The sequence below is a fragment of the Acartia tonsa genome, chromosome 15 (assembly GCF_053477335.1).
Source record: "Acartia tonsa isolate MP-2025a chromosome 15, ASM5347733v1, whole genome shotgun sequence".
NCBI lineage: Eukaryota > Metazoa > Arthropoda > Copepoda > Calanoida > Acartiidae > Acartia > Acartia tonsa.
In genome coordinates, this window is record NC_137274.1 from 2,659,468 (window position 1) to 2,683,590 (window position 24,123).

General features: G+C 34.4%; 2 protein-coding genes and 1 long non-coding RNA gene across 6 annotated transcripts; 2 read left to right on the forward strand and 1 right to left on the reverse strand.

The window, feature by feature from the left end:
* Positions 1 to 417: 417 nt before the first annotated feature.
* Positions 418 to 19,134, forward strand: LOC145307550 (serine hydrolase-like protein). Its single transcript, XM_080150007.1, has 15 exons — positions 418 to 464; positions 987 to 1,020; positions 2,027 to 2,069; positions 3,215 to 3,284; positions 4,216 to 4,285; positions 4,547 to 4,599; positions 5,354 to 5,397; positions 5,968 to 6,019; positions 7,976 to 8,051; positions 9,272 to 9,313; positions 9,824 to 9,899; positions 11,056 to 11,118; positions 15,906 to 16,051; positions 17,834 to 17,925; positions 19,022 to 19,134. Exons 1-15 carry the CDS (start codon positions 425 to 427, stop codon positions 19,132 to 19,134), a joined length of 1,014 nt encoding a protein of 337 aa, XP_080006133.1. The 5' UTR covers positions 418 to 424.
* LOC145307227 (uncharacterized) lies at positions 13,065 to 14,284 on the reverse strand. Of its 3 annotated transcripts, none has more exons than XR_013875356.1 (3): positions 14,104 to 14,284; positions 13,647 to 13,696; positions 13,065 to 13,345 (listed from the first exon to the last, which is right to left on the reverse strand). It is a non-coding gene; the product is annotated as an uncharacterized LOC145307227 (long non-coding RNA). The 3 variants fall into 3 exon arrangements; XR_013875354.1 differs by having other exon boundaries at positions 14,032 to 14,284; XR_013875355.1 differs by lacking the exon at positions 14,104 to 14,284 and adding an exon at positions 14,028 to 14,057.
* Positions 19,135 to 21,456: 2,322 nt separating the features above from the next.
* On the forward strand, positions 21,457 to 23,999 carry LOC145307308 (putative neutral sphingomyelinase). 2 transcript variants are annotated; one of them, XM_080149670.1, is made up of 4 exons: positions 21,457 to 22,123; positions 22,693 to 22,723; positions 23,490 to 23,547; positions 23,912 to 23,999. In XM_080149670.1, exons 1-4 carry the CDS (start codon positions 22,081 to 22,083, stop codon positions 23,978 to 23,980), a joined length of 201 nt encoding a protein of 66 aa, XP_080005796.1. In that variant the 5' UTR covers positions 21,457 to 22,080; the 3' UTR covers positions 23,981 to 23,999. The 2 variants fall into 2 exon arrangements, with proteins under 2 accessions (XP_080005796.1, XP_080005797.1); XM_080149671.1 differs by lacking the exons at positions 23,490 to 23,547; positions 23,912 to 23,999 and adding an exon at positions 23,323 to 23,439.
* Positions 24,000 to 24,123: the final 124 nt, after the last annotated feature.

A 24,123-nucleotide genomic window follows, 5' to 3' on the forward strand; every position in this document is an offset into this window, starting at 1 on the left:
GATCTTCACAGGACCCGTGAAAAGCTACATTGTAATTGAGAACTATATCGGTTCAGTGGTTAAAGAGATATTTCATTGTAAATGGTTAAAGAGATAATTAGGTACATTTTGTTGCTTAACCTTTATAGAAATACTTCATTAACTTAATATTTTAGACACTCCTGCATTTGTCTACAAAAATCAACATGCTTTAAAAGGACGTACGACATTTTGGTAACTATTATCGAGTTGCTACGCTTTCTAAATCGTACCTAACTACTACAGGAATCACCATGCAAAGTTTGAAATCGATAGGACAATTCTAACATGCCTAAATTAACGTAAAAAGCTATCCGGTCCAGACGTACGGACGGACCCTAATTTTAGGAAAGCTTCGCTTTTAAAAGTACTTATGTATTATCTTTAAATTTCAGACTGTAAAAAAATGTATTTGTTAAAGATAAGGCCTCAGTTACTACTCGAAGGTGGGCAGAGAATACACTTCTAATGGATATATCACTAGCGGTTATGCCCCTAGAGGCCTCTAAATTTTTTTAAAAATAATACGTAGGTAACATTTCTATGTTGCGTTCAAGTCTCTATGCAAAAAAAAAAGATTTTTTTTGTGATTTCTCATGGGAGGGTCATGGTACCCTTCCCCAAAATAGTTTTAATCCTTCCCAGGACCTATGAGAAGCTACCCTCTAAAGGAGTACCATATCGGTTCAGCGGTTAGGGAGATCCTTTGTAAACAAAACACAAACAAAAATCCTGTTACTTTATTATAAGGACGAGAAGCTATTTCAGGAGAACCATTTCGGTTCAGCGGGTAGCTAGATCCTTAAGTAAAATAGACAGGCAGACATCCTGTTACTTTATTATAAGGTCGATAATCAAACACTGCCTCCTATCTTTCAATTTAATTTAACCATAGAGATCCTTCGGTACAAACAGACATCCTGTTACTTTATTATAAGGACATTAGAAGTGTACGCCGATCTTGTTAGGACAATCTTTAGTCAGAGTTCTCAATAATCAAAGGTTAGTTATTTATCACATCGTATTATAGACAGCTTTCCGCGGATATTAAATTAAAAAAAGATTTAAACTAGTTTTGTTAGCTCCGAGAAGACTAAGAACCATGCTAAAAAAACTGGTTTTATTTTAATATTCGTGGATGCTATACATTGTTATTTAGTATGGCTGAGAACCGGTTCTAATCCAGCGGATATCAATCGGTTTCGAATCCAAACTGGAAAATAGTTCACCCGTGGCGTTAGCGTATAGTGTATATGGCCTTCATTTGGGTTCAAGTCTGGACCTCACTGCAACATGCTAGAGACGTTAAAAGTGGACAGAATAATAATAAGAGGAGGGTGAATGCATTGACCCTTAGACAGGTGCAAAATATATGTTTGTGTGTTTTTTTGCACTGTCTGTCTGAAGCTGAAGATCTCAGTAACCATTGAACCGATTGGGCTCTACTCTTCATGGAATATACCTACTGGTCCTGTGATGGTTTTAAGCTATATTCTGGGGGGGGGGTGGGACACCTCCAACCTAACCAAAAATGAAAATTCCCCCCCTAAAAAAATTTCTTTTTAAAACTAAAATTAAAATAATAGAGGTGTCGACTAACCAATCCCCCCCTTAATTATTTTTTTTACTTTTACTCTTTAAATTTAGATAACGAAAAATAAGGTTGATCAAACCTCTTGGGGCGAAGCCGCTAGTCCTTATAATAAAGTAACATGATTTCTGTTTCTTTTGATTGTTTGTAACGAAGAATCTCGCCAACCACAGAACCGAAAGGGTTCTTATTAACAGGGTAGCTTCTCATAGGTCTTGGAAAGGTTTATAATATTTTTGGGGGGTGGGTACCAATCAAGAGAAATCGCCCCTAAAAAGTTTTTTTTTTTAAATTTAAATTGAAAATCTAAAATAAATAATTGAATAATCGAATTCAACCCTTCCCCCCTCAAATGCCCCTAGAGGCGTTTAGGGGCGTAGCCGCTAGTTCATTTATGACTGATTTTTTTTTATCTAGGCGCGATTTAAGCAGCAATGGCTACAATTCTTGGGAGGAAATCAGGAATTAATAACTATGAAATATACCTAGTCATCCAAAGTTTTATAAACTGGTACCTACTTAATGTTTTTAAACTAGTACCCAAAGTTTTATGAACTGGTACCCAAAGTTTTATAAAATGGTACCCAAAGTTTTATAAATGCTACCCAAAGTTTTATAAACCGGTACCCAAAGTTTTATGAACTGGTACCCAAAGTTTTATAAAATGGTACCCAAAGTTTTATAAAATGGTACCCAAAGTTTTATAAACTGGTACCCAAAGTTTTATAAATGCTACCCAAAGTTTTATAAACCGGTACCCAAAGTTTTATGAACTGGTACCTAAAGTTTTATAAAATGGTACCCAAAGTTTTATAAAATGGTACCCAAAGTTTTATAAACTGGTACCTACTTAATGTTTTTAAACTAGTACCCAATATAATACTAGCGGCTACGCCCCTAGAGGCCTCGAGGGGCATGTAAAATGTGGTTTTTTTTCATTCTATGTTAAGATCAGCTGTTTACCAAAAAATATTAGTTATGTTTTTTTGCGAATTCTCTTGTGAGGGTGGTGGTACCCTCTCTTAAAATAGTTATAAACCTACCCAGGAATTATGAGCAGCTACCCTGTAAAGGAGAACCATATCGGTTCAGTGCAGTGGTAAAAAATCGATTTTTTGTGTTTTCTCCTGGGAGGGTGGCGGTTTTCTCCCCCAAAATAGTTATAAACCTACCCAGGAATTATGAGCAGCTACCCTGTAAAGGAGAACCATATCGGTTCAGTAGTTAGCGAGATCCTTCAGTACAGACAGTCAGACAGACGCCCTGTTACTTTATTATATTATAAGGATTCTAGTGGTACCTACCTTTTAATACTTTTTGGGGCATTTACTCTCTCCCCAATTAATTTCTCTTGACCTATTTGAAGCTTCATTGTAAGGGAGCACTAAAACGGTTCAGTGGTTTTATAAGCTTCTGTACACACACACACACAAACACACACAAACACACATACACACACACATCCTGTTACTTTTATATAAGGATTATTTATGAATTGGTGTAGAATTCCAGTTCCCTATGACTTCACACACAGACACACACACACACACTAGAGTACCCAAAGTACACTAGAGTACCCAAAGATTTATAGTTAATAATTGGTGTAGAATTCCAGTACCGTATGGACACATAGCTGGCAAAGCCTGGGGAGACCCGCAGGGGAAACCAGTTCTAGGCAAGAGATCATGTTCGAAACCGATTAATATCCGCTGGATTAAAACCGGTTATCAGCCATGCTATCCGCATAATATCCGCGGAAAGCGGTCTATAATACGGAGCGAAAAATAACTATGAAAAACAGGGTTCTAAAGGGATTAAGACAATGGCCGATAAATTGATGTATATCACTAATTATGATGATACACAAAATTACTCTTCTGTAGATTTTAACTATTGGTTGAAACATTTGAACACCCAGCTTTTTGAAGCAACCTATTAAAGTCCCCAAAGTTGTTAGGACAGCGAAAATGAAAACGTTATTATAAAACCTTGAGGACTAGTGTAATAAATAGCCCATTGTTCCCCCCCCCCCCACCTTCTCTCTCTCTGTTTTATAATTACAAATGTTAATGTCTGTAAGCTTAATTTCTCGTCTGCTTTTAAATAAATATGTTTCTTGCTATTTTTTCCGTTTAGACATTTACTAAGCTGTCGTTTGCGCCAAGAATCGCCAATTTTTATTTTTGCTTTTTCTCATCAATCTGAATCATTTGAGACAAACTTTTCTTTTATATTTTCACTTGACTTTTAAAATATTTCAAACTGAACAAAAAAAATCAAAAAAGTAGGTAGGTAGGTATGTTTGTGTCAAATGATTCAAAATTTGGTGCAACAAAATTTCCAGTAGGCCTTCAAACCGATTAATATCCAACCGATTAATATCCGCTGGATTATAACTGGTTCTTAGCCCTAATGAAAAATCATGTAAAGCTGCGTATTAAAGTCAATTTTCCATAAATATTAAAATAATAATTATAAACTAGTTTTGTTATCACGGGCCATCGGCCCCTTCTTCACGAGCTTAACAAAACTGGTTTTAATTTTATAATTTTTTATTTTAATATCCGCGGAAAGCTGTCTATAATACTAAAATAACTTTTGTCCAGGTTTACATGGATGGCTGGATAATGGAGGTACACATGACAATCTCATCCCGTTGCTGCCTCCAGGATACAGGTAATATTTTGGGTACTCTTGTATACTTTGGGTACTCTTGTGTACTTTGGGTATTTGGAATTTTTTGTAATCTAAAGGTTTGTCTTATCCCTTGATGTTGCAGGTTTGTTTGTTTGGAATCCAAAAATCCACAATCCGCAAAGTAAAATAAAAAATCCGCAATCCAAGAATTAATCTGCTTTATTTCTTGGCGGATTTTTGAAAGAATCCGAATCCGACCCAAAAATTTATCGTCCATTGTCTTATCCCTTGTTGTTGCAGGTTTGTTTGTTTGGATCATCCGGGTCACGGCCGTTCTTCACATTATCCTCCAGGTAGGTACCTATCCTCCAGGTCTCCAATAATCGATTTACTAGCGGCTACGCCCCCTAGGGGAGGGGGAAATTGAATTCCATAACCCAATTGGGGAAATTTTTTTTTTTTTGGGGGGGGGGTAATATATTTCTAGGAGACATTTCTCTTGGAAGGATATTGGTACCCTGCTTTAAAATAGTTATGAACCTTTCCTAGGACCTATGAGAAGCTACCCTGTAAAGCAGAACTCCTGCGGTTAGAGAGATCCTTTGGTACAGACAGACAATAAATAAACAAACAGTCAGACAAACATCCTGTTACTTTATTATAAGGATATCTAGGCTACATGTTTCTAACTTAATGGAAATCACATGTCTAAATTATTCTAAGACAGAGATTGGGGGGGGGGGAGATATTCAACCCCCCCCCCCCCTTGTTTATCTATAATACAAAGTAGTTTGATGTCTGTCCCGTCTGATGCTTAAGATCTCGGTAACAACTGAACCAATTGGATTCTCTTCAGGGAATATATCTACTGGTCCTGTGGTGGTATTTTCTTTGGTGATGGGACACCCGCAACCCCCGAAAAAACAAAAAACTCCCTCCAATTGTTTTTTTTTCGGCAGTTAATTAAAAATGTGGTAGCTGCAGCACCAGAGGTACCTAATTTTTTTTTAATTACCTCTTGGGGCAAAGCCCCTAGAGGTTAGGGGCGAAACCGCTTGTCTTATTATTATTTCGCAACTTATAAACATGATATTCTTTGTTTTTAAGGGATGCAGTACAAGTTATCAGACGCTTTTACATTTATAAGAGAGGTAAATATCTATTTTACTGTTGGCTGTGCTCCTAGAGGCACTTTGAGAAATGGGAAATAGGGGAAGGGAGAGAGGGGGGGGAGAGACTAGACCCTCAACTTTCAAATTATTTAGTTTAAGATAAAATGTTGAATAATGTATTTGTGGGAATGTTTTTTTTCCCTTAGGGTTGATCTCTTTTGGAAGGTTGGAGGTATTTCTACCCGTAAATAGCTCAGCTGTAAACCTTCCCTTGGCCATTAATAAGCATAACTATCAAGGAGAACCATATCTGTCAATTTGTTAGCAAGATATTAAGATGTTTTCATAAGGGATGTAAAGGGATAAGACAATGACCGATAAATTGATGTACATCCCCAATGATGATACACAAAATAACCCCCTCTGTAGAGTAAGATTAGTGGTTGAAACGTTTGAACATTAAACTTAATGAACTAAACAATCAAAATTCACTAAAGTCCCCAAAGTTGTTAAGCAAATAAGAAAACGTTATTCAAAACTTTGGGGACTAGCGTAATAAACAGCCCATTGTCCCCTCTCTCTCTCTTTTTTTCATCCTTGTTTTTTCAGGTTTTAGACCATTTGAAATGGGACCAATGCATAATTATGGGCCACTCCTTAGGTAATATTCTAACTCTAATGTGCTACCTTGTGGCACTCCAATATCCTTAGGTAATATTCTAACTCTAATATGCTACCTTGTGGCACTCCAATATCCTTAGGTAATATTCTAACTCTAATATGCTACCTTGTGGCACTCCAATATCCTTAGGTAATATTCTAACTCTAATATGCTACCTTGTGGCACTCCAATATCCTTAGGTAATATTCTAACTCTAATATGCTACCTTGTGGCACTCCAATATCCTTAGGTAATATTCTAACTCTAATGTGCTACCTTGTGGCTCTCCAATATTCTTAGGTAATATTCTAACTCTAATATGCTACCTTGTGGCACTCCAATATTCTTAGGTAATATTCTAACTCTAATGTGCTACCTTGTGGCACTCCAATATTCTTAGGTAATATTCTAACTCTAATATGCTACCTTGTGGCACTCCAATATTCTTAGGTAATATTCTAACTCTAATGTGCTACCTTGTGGCACTCCAATATTCTTAGGTAATATTCTAACTCTAATATGCTACCTTGTGGCACTCCAATATTCTTAGGTAATATTCTAACTCTAATATGCTACCTTGTGACACTCCAATATTCTTAGGTAATATTCTAACTCTAATGTGCTACCTTGTGGCACTCCAATATCTATAATACAAAGTAGAATTATGCCTGTCCCTTAAGATCTCGGTAACCACTGAATTGATCGGATTCTACTCTTCAGGGAATATACCTACTGGTCCTGTAGTGGTTTTAGGCTATTTTCTTGGAGGGGGTGGGACACTAACTCAATTTCAGCACAACATCGTTCATTACAAAAACTTTAGAAAATAGTTCCTCGTGCTATGAGGATAAAAGATGCATATTTTTTTAAAAGTTGACTTCTAACTCTTCAAAAAAAAATTTCTTTATTTTACCTGTCAAGAGACAACCTGGAGGCCTGCAACACCTGAACCAGGAGGCCAAATTCAATTTTTTTTCTTCAAAATACGAAAACTACATCTAAAAAGGAAACTTTGCTAAATAATCTTTCCTCTCAATCCTAAGACAAAGCCTTATTTGCTCCGTATTATAGACCAACATGGCTGCTAACCAGTTCTAATCCAGCGGATAATAATCGGATTCATTTTAGGTGCAGGTATGGGACTCTGGTATTCAGCATTATTTATTGCTCCGTTTTATAGACAGCTTTCCGCGGATATTATGCGGATAGCATTGCTGATAACCGGTTCTTATCCAGCGGATATTAATCGGTTTAAAACATTCTAGGTGCAGGTATGAGACTCTGGTATTCAGCATTATTTATCTGTCCGTATTATAGAACGCTTCCCGCGGATATTATGCGGATAGCATTGCTGATAACCGGTTCTAATCCAGCGGATATTAATCGGTTTCGAATATTCTAGGTGCAGGAATGGGACTCTGGTATTCAGCATTATTTATCGGTCCGTATTATAGACAGCTTTCCGCGGATATTATGCGGATAGCATTGCTGATAACCGGTTCTAATCCAGCGGATATTAATCGGATTCATTCTAGGTGCCGGTATGAGACTCTGGTATTCAGCATTATTTATTGGTCCGTATTATAGACAGCTTTCCGCGGATATTATGCGGATAGCATGGCTGATAACCGGTTATAAACCTGCGGATAATAATCGGATTCATTTTAGGTGCAGGAATGGGGCTCTGGTATTCAGCATTATTTCCAGAACAGGTCACTACGGCTGTGGCTATATTTATTGCTTCGTATTATAGACCGCTTTCCGCGGATAGCATTGCTGATAACGGGTTCTAATCCAGCGGATATTAATCTGATTCATTCTAGGTGCAGGTATGGGACTCTGGTATTCAGCATTATTTATTGCTCCGTTTTATAGACAGCTTTCCGCGGATATTATGCGGATAGCATTGCTGATAACCGGTTCTAATCCAGCGGATATTAATCGGATTCATTCTAGGTGCGGGAATGGGACTCTGGTATTCAGCTTTGTTTCCAGAACAGGTCACTAAGGTTGTGGCTATAGACCTCATTAGGCAAGTAACAGATATATAAAAATTAAAAAGGGAAAAGTAGGTTGCGGGTAAAATCCGTAAAGATTGTGAGTTTTAAGTTTATAACAGTAGTAGAACGGTAAAAAAAATTATATTATTTAAAAAAATTTGTCCCTAGTTCTTTTCAATAAGAAATACACATATTTAGTGAATATTATCGTTCTACTACTATTTTTAAGCCTTAAAACAAACACCTTTACGGATTTTACCCGCAACTTACTTTTCTCTTTATTATCCGACTTTGAGACCTAATAAGTATCCTCAAAATTCATCTCACAAAAATTTGCTTTTATACTTTTTTGTAGGCAATTTAATAACAAACAACTTTGGTTTTATGTTTTTTCTGTCAGTCAAGACGTATGGGAATTTTGGTAACGAGTATAGAGTTGCTAGCTACGCTTTCTAAATCGTACCTAACTACTACAGAAATCACCATGAAAAGTTTGAAATCGATAGGACAATTATAACAAACCTTGATAAACGCAAAAATGCTATAATTCCGGACGGACGGACCGACCCTAATTATAGAAAAGCTTCGCTTTAAAAAAAAACTTTTCTTGTATTTATTCAAAAACTATTAATATCCGGCGGATTAGAACTGGTTCTCATCCATCCATACGAAAAAACTATGTCTAGCATCATATTATATCCAGTTTTCTACGAATATAAAAATGTACAATCATAAGAATAAAACCAGTTTTATTAAGCCCGTGCCTTCGGCATCTCGGGGCTACAAAAACTAATTTTTTCAGTTTAATATCCGCAGAAAGCTGTGTATAATACTATGCGAGAAATAACTGTTAGTTATCTATGCTACCGTAGGTAAAGTTTTGGCTCAATTAAACATGTGTCGCTTTCGTGGCAACGCCTCTGAAGGTGTGTTTCGTCTTATTTTCACAGTAGCTTTTTCCCTATTTCTAGCCCCTGCGGGGCAATCACTTAACCCAACTTAACCTAACCTTTAAATGCTACTGTGAAAATACGATGAAACGCCCCTTAAGACTCTAAGAGGCGTTGCCACGAAAGAGACAATACCAAAAAAAAACTTTTATTAATCAGTATAGTTTTGGCCCAATGAATAAGTAAATAAATAAGTGGTTATCAAACTTTGGGTACTAAGGTTAAAAAACTTTGGGTACCAGGGTAATAAAAGTAGTTATAAAACTTTAAGTACTATTATTTATCTGTGTTACTGTGAATAGTTTTGGGCCAATGAAATTGGACAAACATGTGTCAACTTCAAGGTAATAATTACATGCTTAAAAATCATGTATTGTATATTATCGACAAGTCTGCGGAAATACGCTGCTATTGAATCTTTTTACAGACAAAATTACCTAAAAAAATCTAAAAATAGTTTGAAAAACATTGATTGACAAACTGACAAAGTAGATTATAAGGTCACAAGAGAAAAAGAATAAGAAAAGGGGGGGGGGCGATTTTGGACATTTTTACCTGAGACCATAGCGGGAACTTGCATATGATTTGTTTAAATATGATACACCTCTGGATGATTTTGCTCACTGATTGAAAGTCAAGGCTCACTTCCTACTTTTGTCCGTTTCAAGATATCTCGTTCCTGGCCTTAGAAATGACTAAAAACCACTTTTAGTTTTTTTTCAAGATTGACTAATTTTTTAGAGTTTTTTTTAGTCATTTTCAAGGCTAGGAACGAGATATTTTGAAACGGACTAAAGTTTCTGATTTTTGCTGGTCTATTTAATAATGGATGTTGTCATCCTTGTTTTGTATAGAAAATCAGTAAAGATAGCAGTGTCAACACACAAGAAACTGGCCTCTGGCGGTAAAATTCCATACTATAATTTCGAGGCATACAACAATATTAGAATATATATATATTATTATATACAGTGTTTTTTTAAAAAGCTAAGCTTTTCTATAATTAGGATCAGTCTGGAACGTTTAACTCTTTTAGTTTCTTTGGTACACCGACAAACGTCCTACTACGACAAACGTCCTAATGCGACAAACATCCTAATCCGACAAACCTTGTAAACAACAAACGTCCTAAGCGACAAACCTCCTAATGCGACATCTTTTAAGTAAAACCCCCTAAAAACTTTTCAAGTGATATCACATTTATTAAGTGTGAGGTAAGGGTCGATATTTTTAATGCAAGGTTGTATCGGGTTCGAAACCATGCCATTGGGTAGCCAACTCAGACTTTGGGACAACTGTCGGACGGATTTTTAAATTTCACCCTGTGGACAAAGTTATTCAAGAAAGAAATTTCGGTTTTGAATTTCGTCCCTGTGCGTTTTATCGCCATATTGGATTTTATTGTTCAACTTTTTTAACAGCAGTGGTGGATTTTGTCCTCAAATTTTGGAAGATTTTTTTTATTTTTTAACTTTTGAAAAATTTTAGGACGTTTTACTTAAGAAATGTCGCATTAGGATGTTTGTCCCTTAAGGTGGTTTGTCGCATTAGGGGGTATGTCGCTTAGGAGGTTTGTCGCATTAGGATGTATGTCGCATTATGAGGTTTAGGACGTTTGTCCCTTTAGGAGGTTTGTCGGTGTACCACTTTTAATATGGTAGAGTTGTCCTGTCGATTTCAAACTTTGCATGATAATTCCTATAAAAATTAGATACCCTTTAGGAACTCTATATGATTATAAACAGAAAGTCTGTACGTCCATTTAAAACAAACTTAATCTTTTACTTTTTGACAACAAATTTTTGTATGATATTTTATTTATCTGATTTTTTTTAATACTGATTTCTAGGACAGATAGGTAAGCAAAGCATCTCTATAATCAATACTAAAAATGTAAGTATGTCCTTATACAGTAGGTATTCTGTTTTAAAGAAGTTTTGCAACAAAGACTTTACTTGTACATTTATATTTTACTTATTAAGTTCTGACACTCTACAAGTGTTAACGTTCGTTTGTCCAACCATTTCAGAGCTTTGCTTTTATTGATGTTTTCATCCTTGTTATGTTAATATTGTGTATGTACTAGGACTCTTGTGGCCGCGCTTTCATGGCGGCGAATATTCTGGGAGGACTTGGATCTATAACTAAGGTTTGTGTGTGTGTGTGTGTATTATTTGTGTGTCTGTAACGAATATTCTGGGAGGACTAGGATTACTAAGATTTGTGTGTGTGTGTGTGTTTGGCTAATATTCTGGGAGGACTAGGATCTATTACTAAGGTTTGTGTGTGTGAGTGTGTGTGTGTTTGTGTGAGAGGACTAGGTTCTATTACTAAGGTTTGTGTGTTTGTGTGTGTGTGTGTGTGTGTGTGTGTGTGTGGTTGGGTGTGTGTATGTAGCCATAGTGTTCTGAAATTCTATTAATAAAGTGTGTGTGTGTACAATCAGACAGACAAACACACATACAAACAAACAGACAGACAGACATACAAACAGACATACAAACAGACATACATACATACAAACAGACACACAGACATACAAACAGACATACAAACAGACATACATAGATACAAACAGACATACAGACATACACACAGACATACAAACAGACATACAAACAGACATATAAACATACAGACAGACAGACATACAAATAGACACACATACATACAAACAGACACACAGACATACAAACAGACACACAGACATACAAACAGACATACAGACATACACACAGACATACAAACAGACATATAAACATACAGACAGACTGATAGATATTCAGACAGACAGACAGACATACAAGCAGACATACATACAGAGTGTTTCAAAATAAACTACGTTTTCCGGTTTTGGGAAACAACCAGTAGGAGTATGAAAAAAATAATTATATATTCTTATTCTCTATAAAAATATGGATCAATTTTATAAAAGGTGTTTTTTAATATCTCTTAAAACAATTGCGCTTTTTAGAGCTTAAAGAATTCAAAATGTATGTGTGTTGCTTTATTTATGTAGAATTTAGGGCTATAACGTTCAATTAAATTATTCTTTTTACATGAAAACGACATCATATCATGCTCAATGAAATATTCTAATAATTACATTTATTGTATTTAATGAGATAATGTTGCTATTATCATATTCAAAATAAATACAATAATAACCTTTAAAATATTTAAACACTAGTCTCTTATTGGACATAAAATGACATCCAATAAGATAAAGGAATAAAAATATGGGAAAGAAAATTATTTTTCTTCAAAATTAATTCGAGGCATATTGGAATAATAAATATAGGGGAAAGAAAATTATTTTTTTTCAAATTTATTTCTCTTCATACTGGAATAAATATTATTTTTTTTTAAATTTTACTATCAACCAATAAGATATAGGCATGTTATCATAAAAATTTAGAAAACAATAATTTTTATTCCAACATTATCAAAATTAAAGTGTTATATTCTAAAATAAAGGAATTGATAAAGAAATAATATTTTTTTCCAAACTTTTACTACCTCATGCCTATTTCTTATTGGTCAACATCAGAATTTAATAAGAATAAAAAATTTTCCAACATTTTCATAACTATAAAGTCTCATGTATTGAAAAAGGAATTAATAAAAAAAAATAATTTTTATTCCAAATTTTACTACATCATGCCTATTTCTTATTGGTTGACACCAGGATTTAACAAAAAATAATATTTTTTCCAACATTTTCATAATTATACAATTTCATATTTTAAAGAAAGGAATTAATAAAAAAAATTTTATTCAAACTTTTACTACATCATGCCTATTTCTTCTTGGTTGACGTCAGGATTGTTAAAAAAATAATATTTTTTCCAACATTACACAAATAGGAAATTTCTTATTTTGAAAAAGGAATTTATACAAAAGAAATAATTTCTATTCCTAACTTTTTCTATATTATGCCTATTTCTTATTGGTTGATTCTAGGATTAAAAAAACATAGTATTCCAACATTAAAAAAAGATGCAGCTAAATTATTTTGGGGTATATTTTTTGTTACAGACAAAGCCCAAGCTTTTTCTGAAAGGGGGGAGACACCCCTCGACCCCCCCCCCTGACGCTCACAGAATCTTTTAAAACATTACACTTAAAACTAACAAAAGTTTAAACATTCAGGAAAACTCGAGTTATAGAGTAGGTTTGCCAAACAAAAATTTTATAAATACACAAATAAATTAAATTAACATTTATTTTAAGGTAAACATTTAACAAAATAGATATAAAATAACCAGTTGATTTCTTCATGTCTAATTTTGCAAGCAGACACCAAAATCGTTGCCACATCTCCAAGTGACTTTTACATAATCAATAACAGGCAGAATGGAAGGAAGCTAATTCTCCTAAAATATAACAATTATTTTGATAGGTTGGTAATAAAATCTATTTGTCTTTCTATTAAAGCATTAATCTTTGCAATTTTAAAAACACAAGTTTAATATTTATAGGACAATTATAACATGTCTAAGTATGTTGAAATTGATGTACATACCAATAGAAAGTCCGTCAGGCAGACACACAGACAGACAGACTTACGGACACAGATTTACAAACAGACAGATGTGGATAAACAGTTGAAAAGACATACAGACGAATGAACAAAGGGGCATTAATTATAGAGAAGCTAGATTTAACAAAACTTACCATGCAAACACTCGCAGCAAAAAATGGTAGATTCAAGTTTTCTGACAAGCCTAAAATATTTTATATAATTATATTTCTTATAAAAATATTGATAATAATAGCTGCGCCCCCAAGCTTCCATGTACAAAGAATGGACAGAAAAAAATGGCCTAAAACCATCCAAGGACCTATGTAAAGCTAAACTGAAAAAAAAACATTCGGACCAGTAATTTCTGAGATCATAAGTATCAGACAAAAAACATTAATACTTTATGTAATAGTTCAAGACACTAATAAAGCTTCCCTGAAAAGTACAATTTAATCGAACAAGCATTTTTTAAAGATAATTAGCTTCAGGCAAAAAATGTACTTTATATAATAAAATAACACTGAACAAAATACCTACGTTTTATCTCACATAACTTCCGCATAAACCAATGTTCAAATGATTACTAAGTGTTTAAAAACATTGTCGTACATTAAATTAAAGAACTTTATAGGTCAGCTGAATCTTAGTTTCCGATTTTGTATGTGTCACCGTCATCCTATCTAAATATTTACTACTAGTTTAAAAAGCTTCAAACTTCTAAAAAAAATCAAAATTTAGTTTTCACAACTTAAGCTATTTTTACGTTTTATTAAATGGAGTTCCAATTAAAAAAGGGAGGACTTATACTATGGGTGGGGGGGGGGGCGTTGGTGATTAATAGAAGAACTATTATACCCCCCCCCCTTTCATTTCAGCTTTTCCCTTTGCCTGGATTGGCTGATATTAGCTTTTGCAATAGTTAGGTTATCTGTCGTACAACTTTGGAAATCAGGGAACAAACGGGTAATCAATTTTTAGTTGATCATTTTATTTGCAGAAAAAGGGGTAAATATAAAGATTTCAAATAATTAGCTAAAATGAAAAATTAAGTTATTTTTATAAAACAGAAAAATTTCATTGTTACAAATAGGACGGTATAAAAAATATATTTATCTTTTGAAGAGAGAGAGGGGAAGAGATAGAAATAGCATGTGAGAGAGAAAAAAAGAATTAGATGAAGTGGGGGGGGGGGGGTAAATATATAAGTGAAAGAGAGAATGAGACGGTGTATGGGGAGGGAGGGGAAAAGGAAACAGACAGAAAGAGAGAGAGGAGAGGGAAAGAAAGGCACAGAGAACCAATAAACGTACAGTATAATTAACCCTTGTGATATGTATTATTTCAGTTTTGAGTTTTTAAGACAGGGTTTAAATCCAACAAACCCAAGTATCATAATTTTAATAATATTTTTAATACAAGAAAGGTCATTTAAAATCATTTCATCAATATTAAGGTCAAGTGACAAAAATTTTAATTTCCACCTACTTCGCCCCCACAGGGGGGCAAAAGTAGACGGACAATTCAAATTTTTGATCACATGACCAAATTTGTTGAAATAATTTTAAAATCCTTTCTCGCATTCACAATATTACGAAAATATGATAAATAACTATTAAAATCTAATTTAAAATGCCTTTTTTAAACAAAAAACAATATTCTTTTTTGCTTGGATTTTAGTTCTTAATATTAAAATTCTTCATATTCGTTCCTCGCCCCTCCCCTTTTAATCTCTTAATCTCTTAATTTTGATTGACAGATTATAAGAGATCATCTCATAAACAGGAGTAATTTAAGAAAACGCATTTTTTACCGACTATTTCAAACCATGATAACTTGCTTATTTTTAAAGATATTGAAATGAAATAAAAAGGGACTTCTTTTATTTGTCAATGCACACAGTATTAATAGAGACTTTTTTTCTAAAAATGACTGCCATAGAGAAATAGAAAAAACTAAATTCTGAAGAACCTAAAAAGGTCTTTGCATGGAGCCAAAAAAAAAATATATGTAAAAGATTTCATAGAGGGACATTGATTCAACCTTTTACTACTTTGATATTGTACTTTTGAAACAATATGTTGCAAAATATACAAGTTATTTCAATCTAATTGATATCTCATATTCAACATCAAGCATTTTTCCCCTACATGTACCAATCAGTACAGCCGCATTTTTAGAGATATTAAAAAACACCTTAAGTAAATCAGATGTACATTTTAACATAGAATATGGACCTATAATCCTTTTTTTCATATTCCTTCTGGTTGTTTCTCAAAACCGGAAAACTCAGTTTTTTTTTAAACACCGTGTACATGCAACAAACAGACATACATACAAACAGACAGACGTACATTTCTTAATTTAATTATGCCTTACTGTCACAGGAATCATTATTTATCTTTATATTGTAGGAATCTGTAGAGGTATTGATGAAAAGGGGACTCATAGAACATCCTCATGATAAAGATCTCTTCACTTGGTCAGCTGACCTCAGGTACAGAGGACTCGTAGCACATCCTCATGATAAAGATCTCTTTACTTGGTCAGCTGACCTCAGGTACAGACTCGTAGCACATCCACATGATAAAGATCTCTTCACTTGGTCAGCTGATCTCAGGTACAGACTGACGGACATATAGGCAAACTGACAGACAGACAGAAAGACAGACATACAGGCAGACAAAGAGACATACAGGCAGACAGAAAGACTGACAGACAGACAGATAGACAGACAAACAGATAGACAGACTCGTAGCACATCCACATGATAAAGATCTCTTTACTTGGTCAGCTGACCTCAGGTACAGACTTGTAGCACATCCTCAAGTCAAGATAAAGATATCTTCACTTGGTCAGCTGATCTCAGGTACAGACTCGTAGCACATCCTCATGATAAAGATCTCTTCACTTGGTCAGCTGATCTCAGGTACAGACTCGTAGCACATCCACATGATAAAGATCTCTTCACTTGGTCAGCTGATCTCAGGTACAGACTCGTAGCACATCCACATGATAAAGATCTCTTCACTTGGTCAGCTGATCTCAGGTACAGACTCGTAGCACATCCTCATGATAAAGATCTCTTCACTTGGTCAGCTGATCTCAGGTACAGACTCGTAGCACATCCTCAAGATAAAGATCTCTTCACTTGGTCAGCTGATCTCAGGTACAGACTCGTAGCACATCCTCATGATAAAGATCTCTTCACTTGGTCAGCTGACCTCAGGTACTGACTGACGGACATATAGGCAAACTGACAGACAGACAGAAAGACAGACATACAGGCAGACAAAGAGACATACAGATAGACAGACAAACAGATAGACAGACAAACAGATAGACAGACTGAAAGACGGACATACAGATAGAAAGACAGACATACTGACAGACAGACAGATAGACAAACATACAGACTGACGGACAGAGAGATAGATAGAAAGACACACAGGCTGACAGACAAACAGACAGAAATTTTACACATTCTAACAGACAGCTAGAAATACAGACTTACAGAAATAAAGATACACAATACAGACAGAAAGACAAACCATGCAGAGATATTATACAGATAGAAAACTGACATGACAGACATACAAACAGACAGATAGAAAGACAGACATACAAACAGACAGATAGAAAGACAGACATACAAACAGACAGATAGAAAGACAGACATACAAACAGACAGATAGAAAGACAGACATACAAACAGACAGATAGAAAGACAGACATACAAACAGACAGATAGAAAGACAGACATACAAACAGACAGATAGAAAGACAGACATACAAACAGACAGATAGAAAGACAGACATACAAACAGACAGATAGAAAGACAGACATACAAACAGACAGATAGAAAGACAGACATACAAACAGACAGAAATTAACTAGACTGGCCTGAGAGATAGATTGACCAGATAATGATATATAGACAGATAGACAGATAAACATATAGAAAGAAAGAAAAACAGACAGACTTACAGAAGGGAGGGGAGTGGGGTGACCCTCTACTTTGCAAAATTAAAAAAAAACTTAGACAAACATCCTGTTACTTTACAGGTTAAGAATTCCTACGACTTTTAACCTGGTACAAGAGGTTAAGACAGACAGATAGACAGATAGAAAAACAGACATGCAGGCAGATAGACATACAGACAGACAGACATGCAGGCAGGCAGACAAACATTCTGTTACTTTTCAGGTTAAGAATTCCTACCACTTTTAACATTTTACAGGAGGTTAAGACAGACAGATAGACAGATAGAAAGACAGGTAGACAGACATACAGGCAGATAGATAGACAGACAAATATAAAGTCATCCTGTTACTTTTCAGGTTAAGAATTCCTACAACTTTTAACATGGTACAAGAGGTGGCTGAAGAATATGCCAGTAAAATTTCTTCTCCACATCTTTTCATCAAAGCCAAGGAAAACACACAACACATAATTAACCTCTAATATCTTGTTCCTAGCCTTAGAAATGAAAAACCACCATTTTTGGGTTTTATTGAGAATTTTGTAGAGGTTTTTTGGTATTTTCCTTGGCTAGGAACGAGATATTTTGAAACTGACAAAAGTTCCTGATTCTACTCCTCAAGGCCTTTCCTGGGCCATTTTTTTTGCATAAATCAACCTCATTTTGGAGTGGGGTAAAAAGGGGGAGGTGGGTTGTGCTAATATTCCGTAAAGTTGTGAGTTTTAAGGCTTAAAAACAGTAGTAGAACGATAAAATTTATGTTAACTTTAAAAAAAATTTGTCTATAAAGAAATGCACATATTTAGTGAATATTATCGTTCTACTACTGTTTTTAAGCCTTAAAACTCACACCTTTACGATATTTCAGCACAACCTACCTCCCCCTTTTCCAGGGCGGCACACTTTATTGTTCATTCTCTTATCTCTTAATACCTTTTATATATTTTATATTACTTGTATCAGAAGATTTTCATCAGTGTGTAGTGTAAGGATTAAAGAAATAGAAAAAACTTTGGGTACAAGTTTAAAGAACTTTGGTTACAAGTTTATAAAACGTTGGGTAGCAGTTTATAAAACTTTGGGTAACAATTTATAAAACTTTGGGTAGCAGTTTATAAAACTTTGGCTACCAGTTCACAAAACTTTGGGTACCAGTTTATAAAACTTTGGCTACCAGTTTATAAAACTTTGGGAACCAGTTTATAAAACTTTGGCTACCAGTTCATAAAACTTTGGGTACCTGTTTATAAAACTTTGGGTACCAGTTTATAAAACTTTGGATACCAGTTCGTAAAACTTTGGGTACCTGTTTATAAAACTTTGGGTAGCAGTTTATAAAACTTTGGGTACCAGTTTATAAAATTTTGGGTAACAATTTATAAAACTTTGGGTACCAGTTTATAAAACTTTGGGTACCAGTTTATAAAAGTTTGGGTAACAGTTTATAAAACTTTGGGTACCAGTTTATAAAACTTTGGATACCAGTTCGTAAAACTTTGGGTACCAGTTTATAAAAGTTTGGGTACCTGTGATGTGTTTATAACCTAGGATTCCAGTAAATATATGACAGATGAGAGTTATAACAGATTACTTAAGGAACACTCAATAATAACTTATTTATTTAGTACCTTCTTTTACAAAAGCGAAGCTTTTCTATAATTAGGGTCAGTCCGTCACGGTTAGCTTTTTCGTTATGTAGGCATGTTAGAATTGCCCTATCGATTTTAAACTTTGCAACTCTATGATTATTACTAGAATGTCCTTACGTCCATTTTTAAAAAGTTGATTTTTAACTTTTTTAACAGTTCTTTATGTGATCAAATTATTCGATTAATCTGATTTTTGGTGTACTGATTCCTATTACAATGAGGTACAATATTATAAGCGAAGCAATTCTATAATCAAGTTCTAAAAATGTAAGTATGTCCATAAACAGTATTCTGAAATTAAAAAGTTTTTCAACAAATTTACTTACAATTTTGCATCGACTTTTATGCATTTATATTCTGATTATTCAGTTCTGACACTGTACAAGGTGTAATTTCCGTTTGTCTTACCGTTTCAGTGCTTTGCTTTTAATGATGTTGTCATCCTTGTTTAAAAGTGAAGCTTTTATATAATTAGAACCTGTCCGTTTGTCAGTAACTGATAGCTCTTAGTATTAATCTAGGCATGTTAGAAGTGTCTTATCAAAATGAATGTATTGTACTTGGATCTTACTCCAGATTTTCATTTTTTCTAATAAAGGGAAACGCGCATCGATTTTCTCTTTCCACCCCTTTACCCAATGACCAATAAATGAGTTCCATGTTACTAAGCAATATTGACAATTTGGCTGTTTATTTTACTAGTCTTATTCGTTGGCTTAACAACCTTGGGGACTAATATTGAATTTTGATTGGTTGGTTCATTTAGTTAAGTGTTCAAACGTTTCAACCAATAACTGTAATTTATAGAAGGGGTAATTTTGTGTACAATCATTGGAGTTTCATTGGCCATTGTCGTATCCCTTCAGATCCCTGATTATTAGAGGCCTATATTAGGCAAGTTATGGCCAATAAGCAGTTTTATTAAAAGCGAAACTTTTCTTTATTTAAGGTCGTTCCGTCCATCCTTAACGGTTAGCTCTTTTCATTGATTTAGACATGTTAGAATTGTCTTGTCGAGTTTAAACTTTGTAAAGTGATTCCTTTAACAGTGAGTTACAGAGAAAGCGTAGCAACTCTATAATTGTTAATCGTTACCAGAATGTCCGTACGTTCATTCTTTCAATTTTACTTAAATATTCCTAAAATTAAAAAATAATTGGGGGACATCAGCTACACCTCAAAAACTTTGGGTACCAGTTTATAAAACTTTAGGTACCAGTTTTTAAAACTTTGGGTACCAGTTTATAAAACTTATTGAGTTACCCCCCCCCCCCCCCCCCCCCCGATTAATTAGCTTTACCGTAATCCCAACCCCAATTTCATCTATAGAGAAACATGATTTTCTAGGCTCCTATAAAAGATAGAGATTTATAGGGTTTAAATATGTCAACATTCTTCATATTTTCACCAAGTTTCATTAGGATTCGTCAATTGGTTGGGGTGCTAGATCGATTCCTACATTTTTAAGTTTTCAAGGTTTTCTCAAATCCTATTCAAGATAGACGGCTAAAATTTTCAGGGATTGAATACTTTCATATTTTGCATACTTTTATTAAGTTTGTTATCGAAATTTGCATATTAGTTAGGGTGCTAGTTCGATTACTATATTTTCACGTTAATAATCTTGCAAAGTTTCGTGATTATTTTAGTTTCCTGGTTTTATTATGAAACTGATCTATAGTTCATTTTTTCCGTATATAATATCCATCCATATTTTTTTTAGCTTCGCTACTTATCGATGTTGTCATCCTTGTTTCAATTTTATAATTTTATTCAAATATTACTTTTATTAAAAAATAATTATTGAGTAATTAATTAGGTATATCGGAATCACAACCCTAACTTTATCTACAGAGAAGTGGAGGGGGGGCACCATCTACACCTCAACACCCCCCATCTTCTGGCTCCCATTATAGGAAAAGTATTTCAGCGTCATTCAGATTTCTTTCGAAGGGGGAATGGGGGGGGCGGGGGGGTTGTGAAAAAATTCAGAAAGTGGTGGGGGGGAGGGGTTGTGAATTAGTGCAAATTGTTGCTTATATGCAAAAATTTATGAGGGGGGGGAGTAGCTTAATTAGTGCAAAACTTTGTTAACTACCCCCCTTCCCCCCCCCCTCCCCTTTGCATACAAAAATCAGCTTTTGGCCGGAAGGGGGGTGAGTTTTTTTACTGATTTCTGTTTAAAGATGGGGGTGAGGAAGGTAAATAGTGTTATACTCTAATTTTCTCCCCCCCCCCCCCCTCCTTCTTCTTGCATCTTTGAACAAAAAAAGTATTTTTTACCAATACACCCTCCCCCTCCCCCCGCTGAATGAAATAATACTTTGTAACAGGAGATTTTCTTGAGAAAGAGTTCCAGCAGCCAGATCCTGAAAACAGTCAATTTGACATGATTTAGAACCGGTTTTAATCCAGCGGAAATTCATCGGATTTGCCGCCGTATTTATCTATTGCATCAGTTTATAAACAGTTTTCCGCGGTTAGAAAAATGTTAAATTAGAAGAGCAATCGGCCCAAATATTGGTATATTTTATTATTTCTGGAAAATTTTAATTGAATCGGATTTTAAACCACACAGGATATTCTTAAAAGTAACATGATGTCTGTCTGTGTGTTCTGAAGGATCTTGCTCCTTTACAGAGTAGCTTCTCATAAGTCCTGGGAAGGTTTATAACAATTTTGGGGAAGGGTACCACCACCCTCCCAAGAAAAATCGTCAAAAAAAACATAACCAACCCCATCTTGTGGCAAAAAATAATTATTTTGGTAAATAGCTGATTTTAAGATAGATTGAAAGAGAACCTTTATATGTACTTAGAGGCCTCTAGGGGCGAAGCCGCTAGCATTATAAAATCATTTAATACTCATTGTGGTTAAATTATTGTGTAATAACTATCATTGACTGCTTAGTCTTAGAAATTAATATCAGCTTTTAACAGTTTCAGAAATAATAAAAATGGCAGAAGTGAAAGTTTTTACACTCAACATTTGGGGAATAGGTAATTTTTTATCAGGGATCTGATAAATTGATGTACATCCCCAATAGTGACACACAAAATTACCCCTTCTGTAGATTAAAATTAGTGGTTGAAATCTTTGAATAATCAACTTAGAAAACCAACCAATCAAAATTAAGTAAAAGTCTGCAAAGTTGTTCAGCCAATGAATTAAAAAACGTGAATATAAAACTCTGGGGACAAGTGTAATAAACAGCACATTGTCCCCCCCTCTCTCTCTTTTTTCCTGATATAAAAGTAACAGGATGTCTTGTCTGTCTGTTACTTGATATCTCGCTAACCGCTCAACCGATATGGTTCTTCTTTACAGGGAAGGTTTAAAAACAATTTTGGGGGAGGGTATACCAAGTGAAATTGCCCTTTGAAAAATCAGCACCGAGTTGCCGAAGGCACGGGCTAACAAAACTGGTTTTAATATTATGATTATACATTTTTATATTCGTTGAAAACTGGATATAATATGGTAGGTATTCAGTATGGCCTAGAACCAGTTCTAATCCAGCGGATATTAATCGGTGTGGAAGCCATACTAAAAAATATTTTTTTTTTAGGTTTTGGTATTTCTGCTGACAGAGTTATAAGGTTGGTCTTCTTTAGCATAGTAGCATAGCTACTTAATAACATGTAAATGTTCGTTTGTCTGTACATACCTTATTATTTTTTTAACCTCAACTCTTTCTTTGTTACCAGAATGTCCGAACTTTTATTTTAAACATTTAAAACTTTTTAAAAATTTTATAGTGACATAATTATCCTGTTATTTTAATTTTTGGAATTCTGATTCCTATTACAACAAGATACAATGTTATAAGCGGAGCATCTCTATTATCAAGTCCTAAAAACGTAAGTTTGTCCTTGCTCAGTATCCTGTTTAGACATTAAATTTATATTCTAGTGTTTTTTTTATGAGAACTTTTTTGAAAGCAGTTTTAAACCACTTAAAGTTATCAGAATTTAATGATTAATGGCTTATTTTTTTCGTTTTTTAATACCATTAATAGAACATCAAAAAAATGTTTAAGTTTTTATTTTAAAAGTACAGAAGAATCAAAAATTCAAAACTTAGGTGCAACATCTAAAAAGGGTTTTAGCAAACTTTCTTATGCTCAAATCTTCTACCCTTTGCAAGAATGGCTGCAAAACGCTTAAAAGTTGAGAGTAAAAAATTGTTCCTTATTAAGAGTGAAGGCCATCTCTGATTTTGTTTCCAAGTCTGACAATGATATAAATAACTATTACTGGTTATATGAAGCCGGGGTTTCTGTAACCTAACATGTTATATTACTGGTTATATGAAGCCAGGGCATCTGTAACCTCACACATTGACCAGTCTATGTTCTCTATTAAGAGTGAAGGCCATCTCTGATTTTGTTTCCAAGTCCGACAATGATATTGTTCTCCTTCAGGTATGATTATCCTTATGATAAATTAACAGGATGTCTGTCTGTCAGTCCGTCCATCCGTCTGTCCCTTAAGATCTCAGTAATCACTGAACCGATTGGCTTCTACTCTTCAGGGAATATACTGAGTATCTGGCTGATTTTTAATGCCGGATATATGATTATCCGGCTTTAATATCCGGCCGGATACCGGATATTGAAACTAACCAAATACCTGATATCTGGCTGATTTTTAATATGGGATATCTGGTAATATGCTAGATATCACGCTATTTTTAATATCTAATTGGATACCGGATATCTTGCATTAGAAATCAGCCAGGTATCCGGTATCTGGCCAAAAAAGTATCCGGCCCAACCCTTATTTTAGGAAGTTTGGATGCCTTCAGATTGGGAGATAATTAAATCAAGAACTCAGGAAACCTTATTTATTTTTTGAAGAATAAAACAAAGATGAATCTCTTACCTAACCTAAAAGATAAAACTAACAAATTTAAGTTTCAAGACTTAATAAGCAAAAAATAAAGAGTTAGTTGCTCTAAGTGCATTTAAACTTGAATTTAGTGAACTGCATATTTTTTT

Excerpts from the sequence above, each read along its gene's own strand:
- LOC145307550 (XM_080150007.1), top strand. The coding sequence starts at position 425 with ATGTATTTGTTAAAGATAAGGCCTCAGTTACTACTCGAAG. Across the intron at positions 465-986 it reads GCCTCAGTTACTACTCGAAG|GACAATCTTTAGTCAGAGTT; the intron begins GTGGGCAGAGAA and ends CGATCTTGTTAG. Across the intron at positions 2,070-3,214 it reads ACAATTCTTGGGAGGAAATC|AGAATTCCAGTACCGTATGG; the intron begins AGGAATTAATAA and ends AATAATTGGTGT.
- LOC145307308 (XM_080149670.1), top strand. The coding sequence starts at position 22,081 with ATGGCAGAAGTGAAAGTTTTTACACTCAACATTTGGGGAATAG. Across the intron at positions 22,124-22,692 it reads ACTCAACATTTGGGGAATAG|GTTTTGGTATTTCTGCTGAC; the intron begins GTAATTTTTTAT and ends TTTTTTTTTTAG. Across the intron at positions 23,548-23,911 it reads ATGATATTGTTCTCCTTCAG|GAAGTTTGGATGCCTTCAGA; the intron begins GTATGATTATCC and ends CCCTTATTTTAG.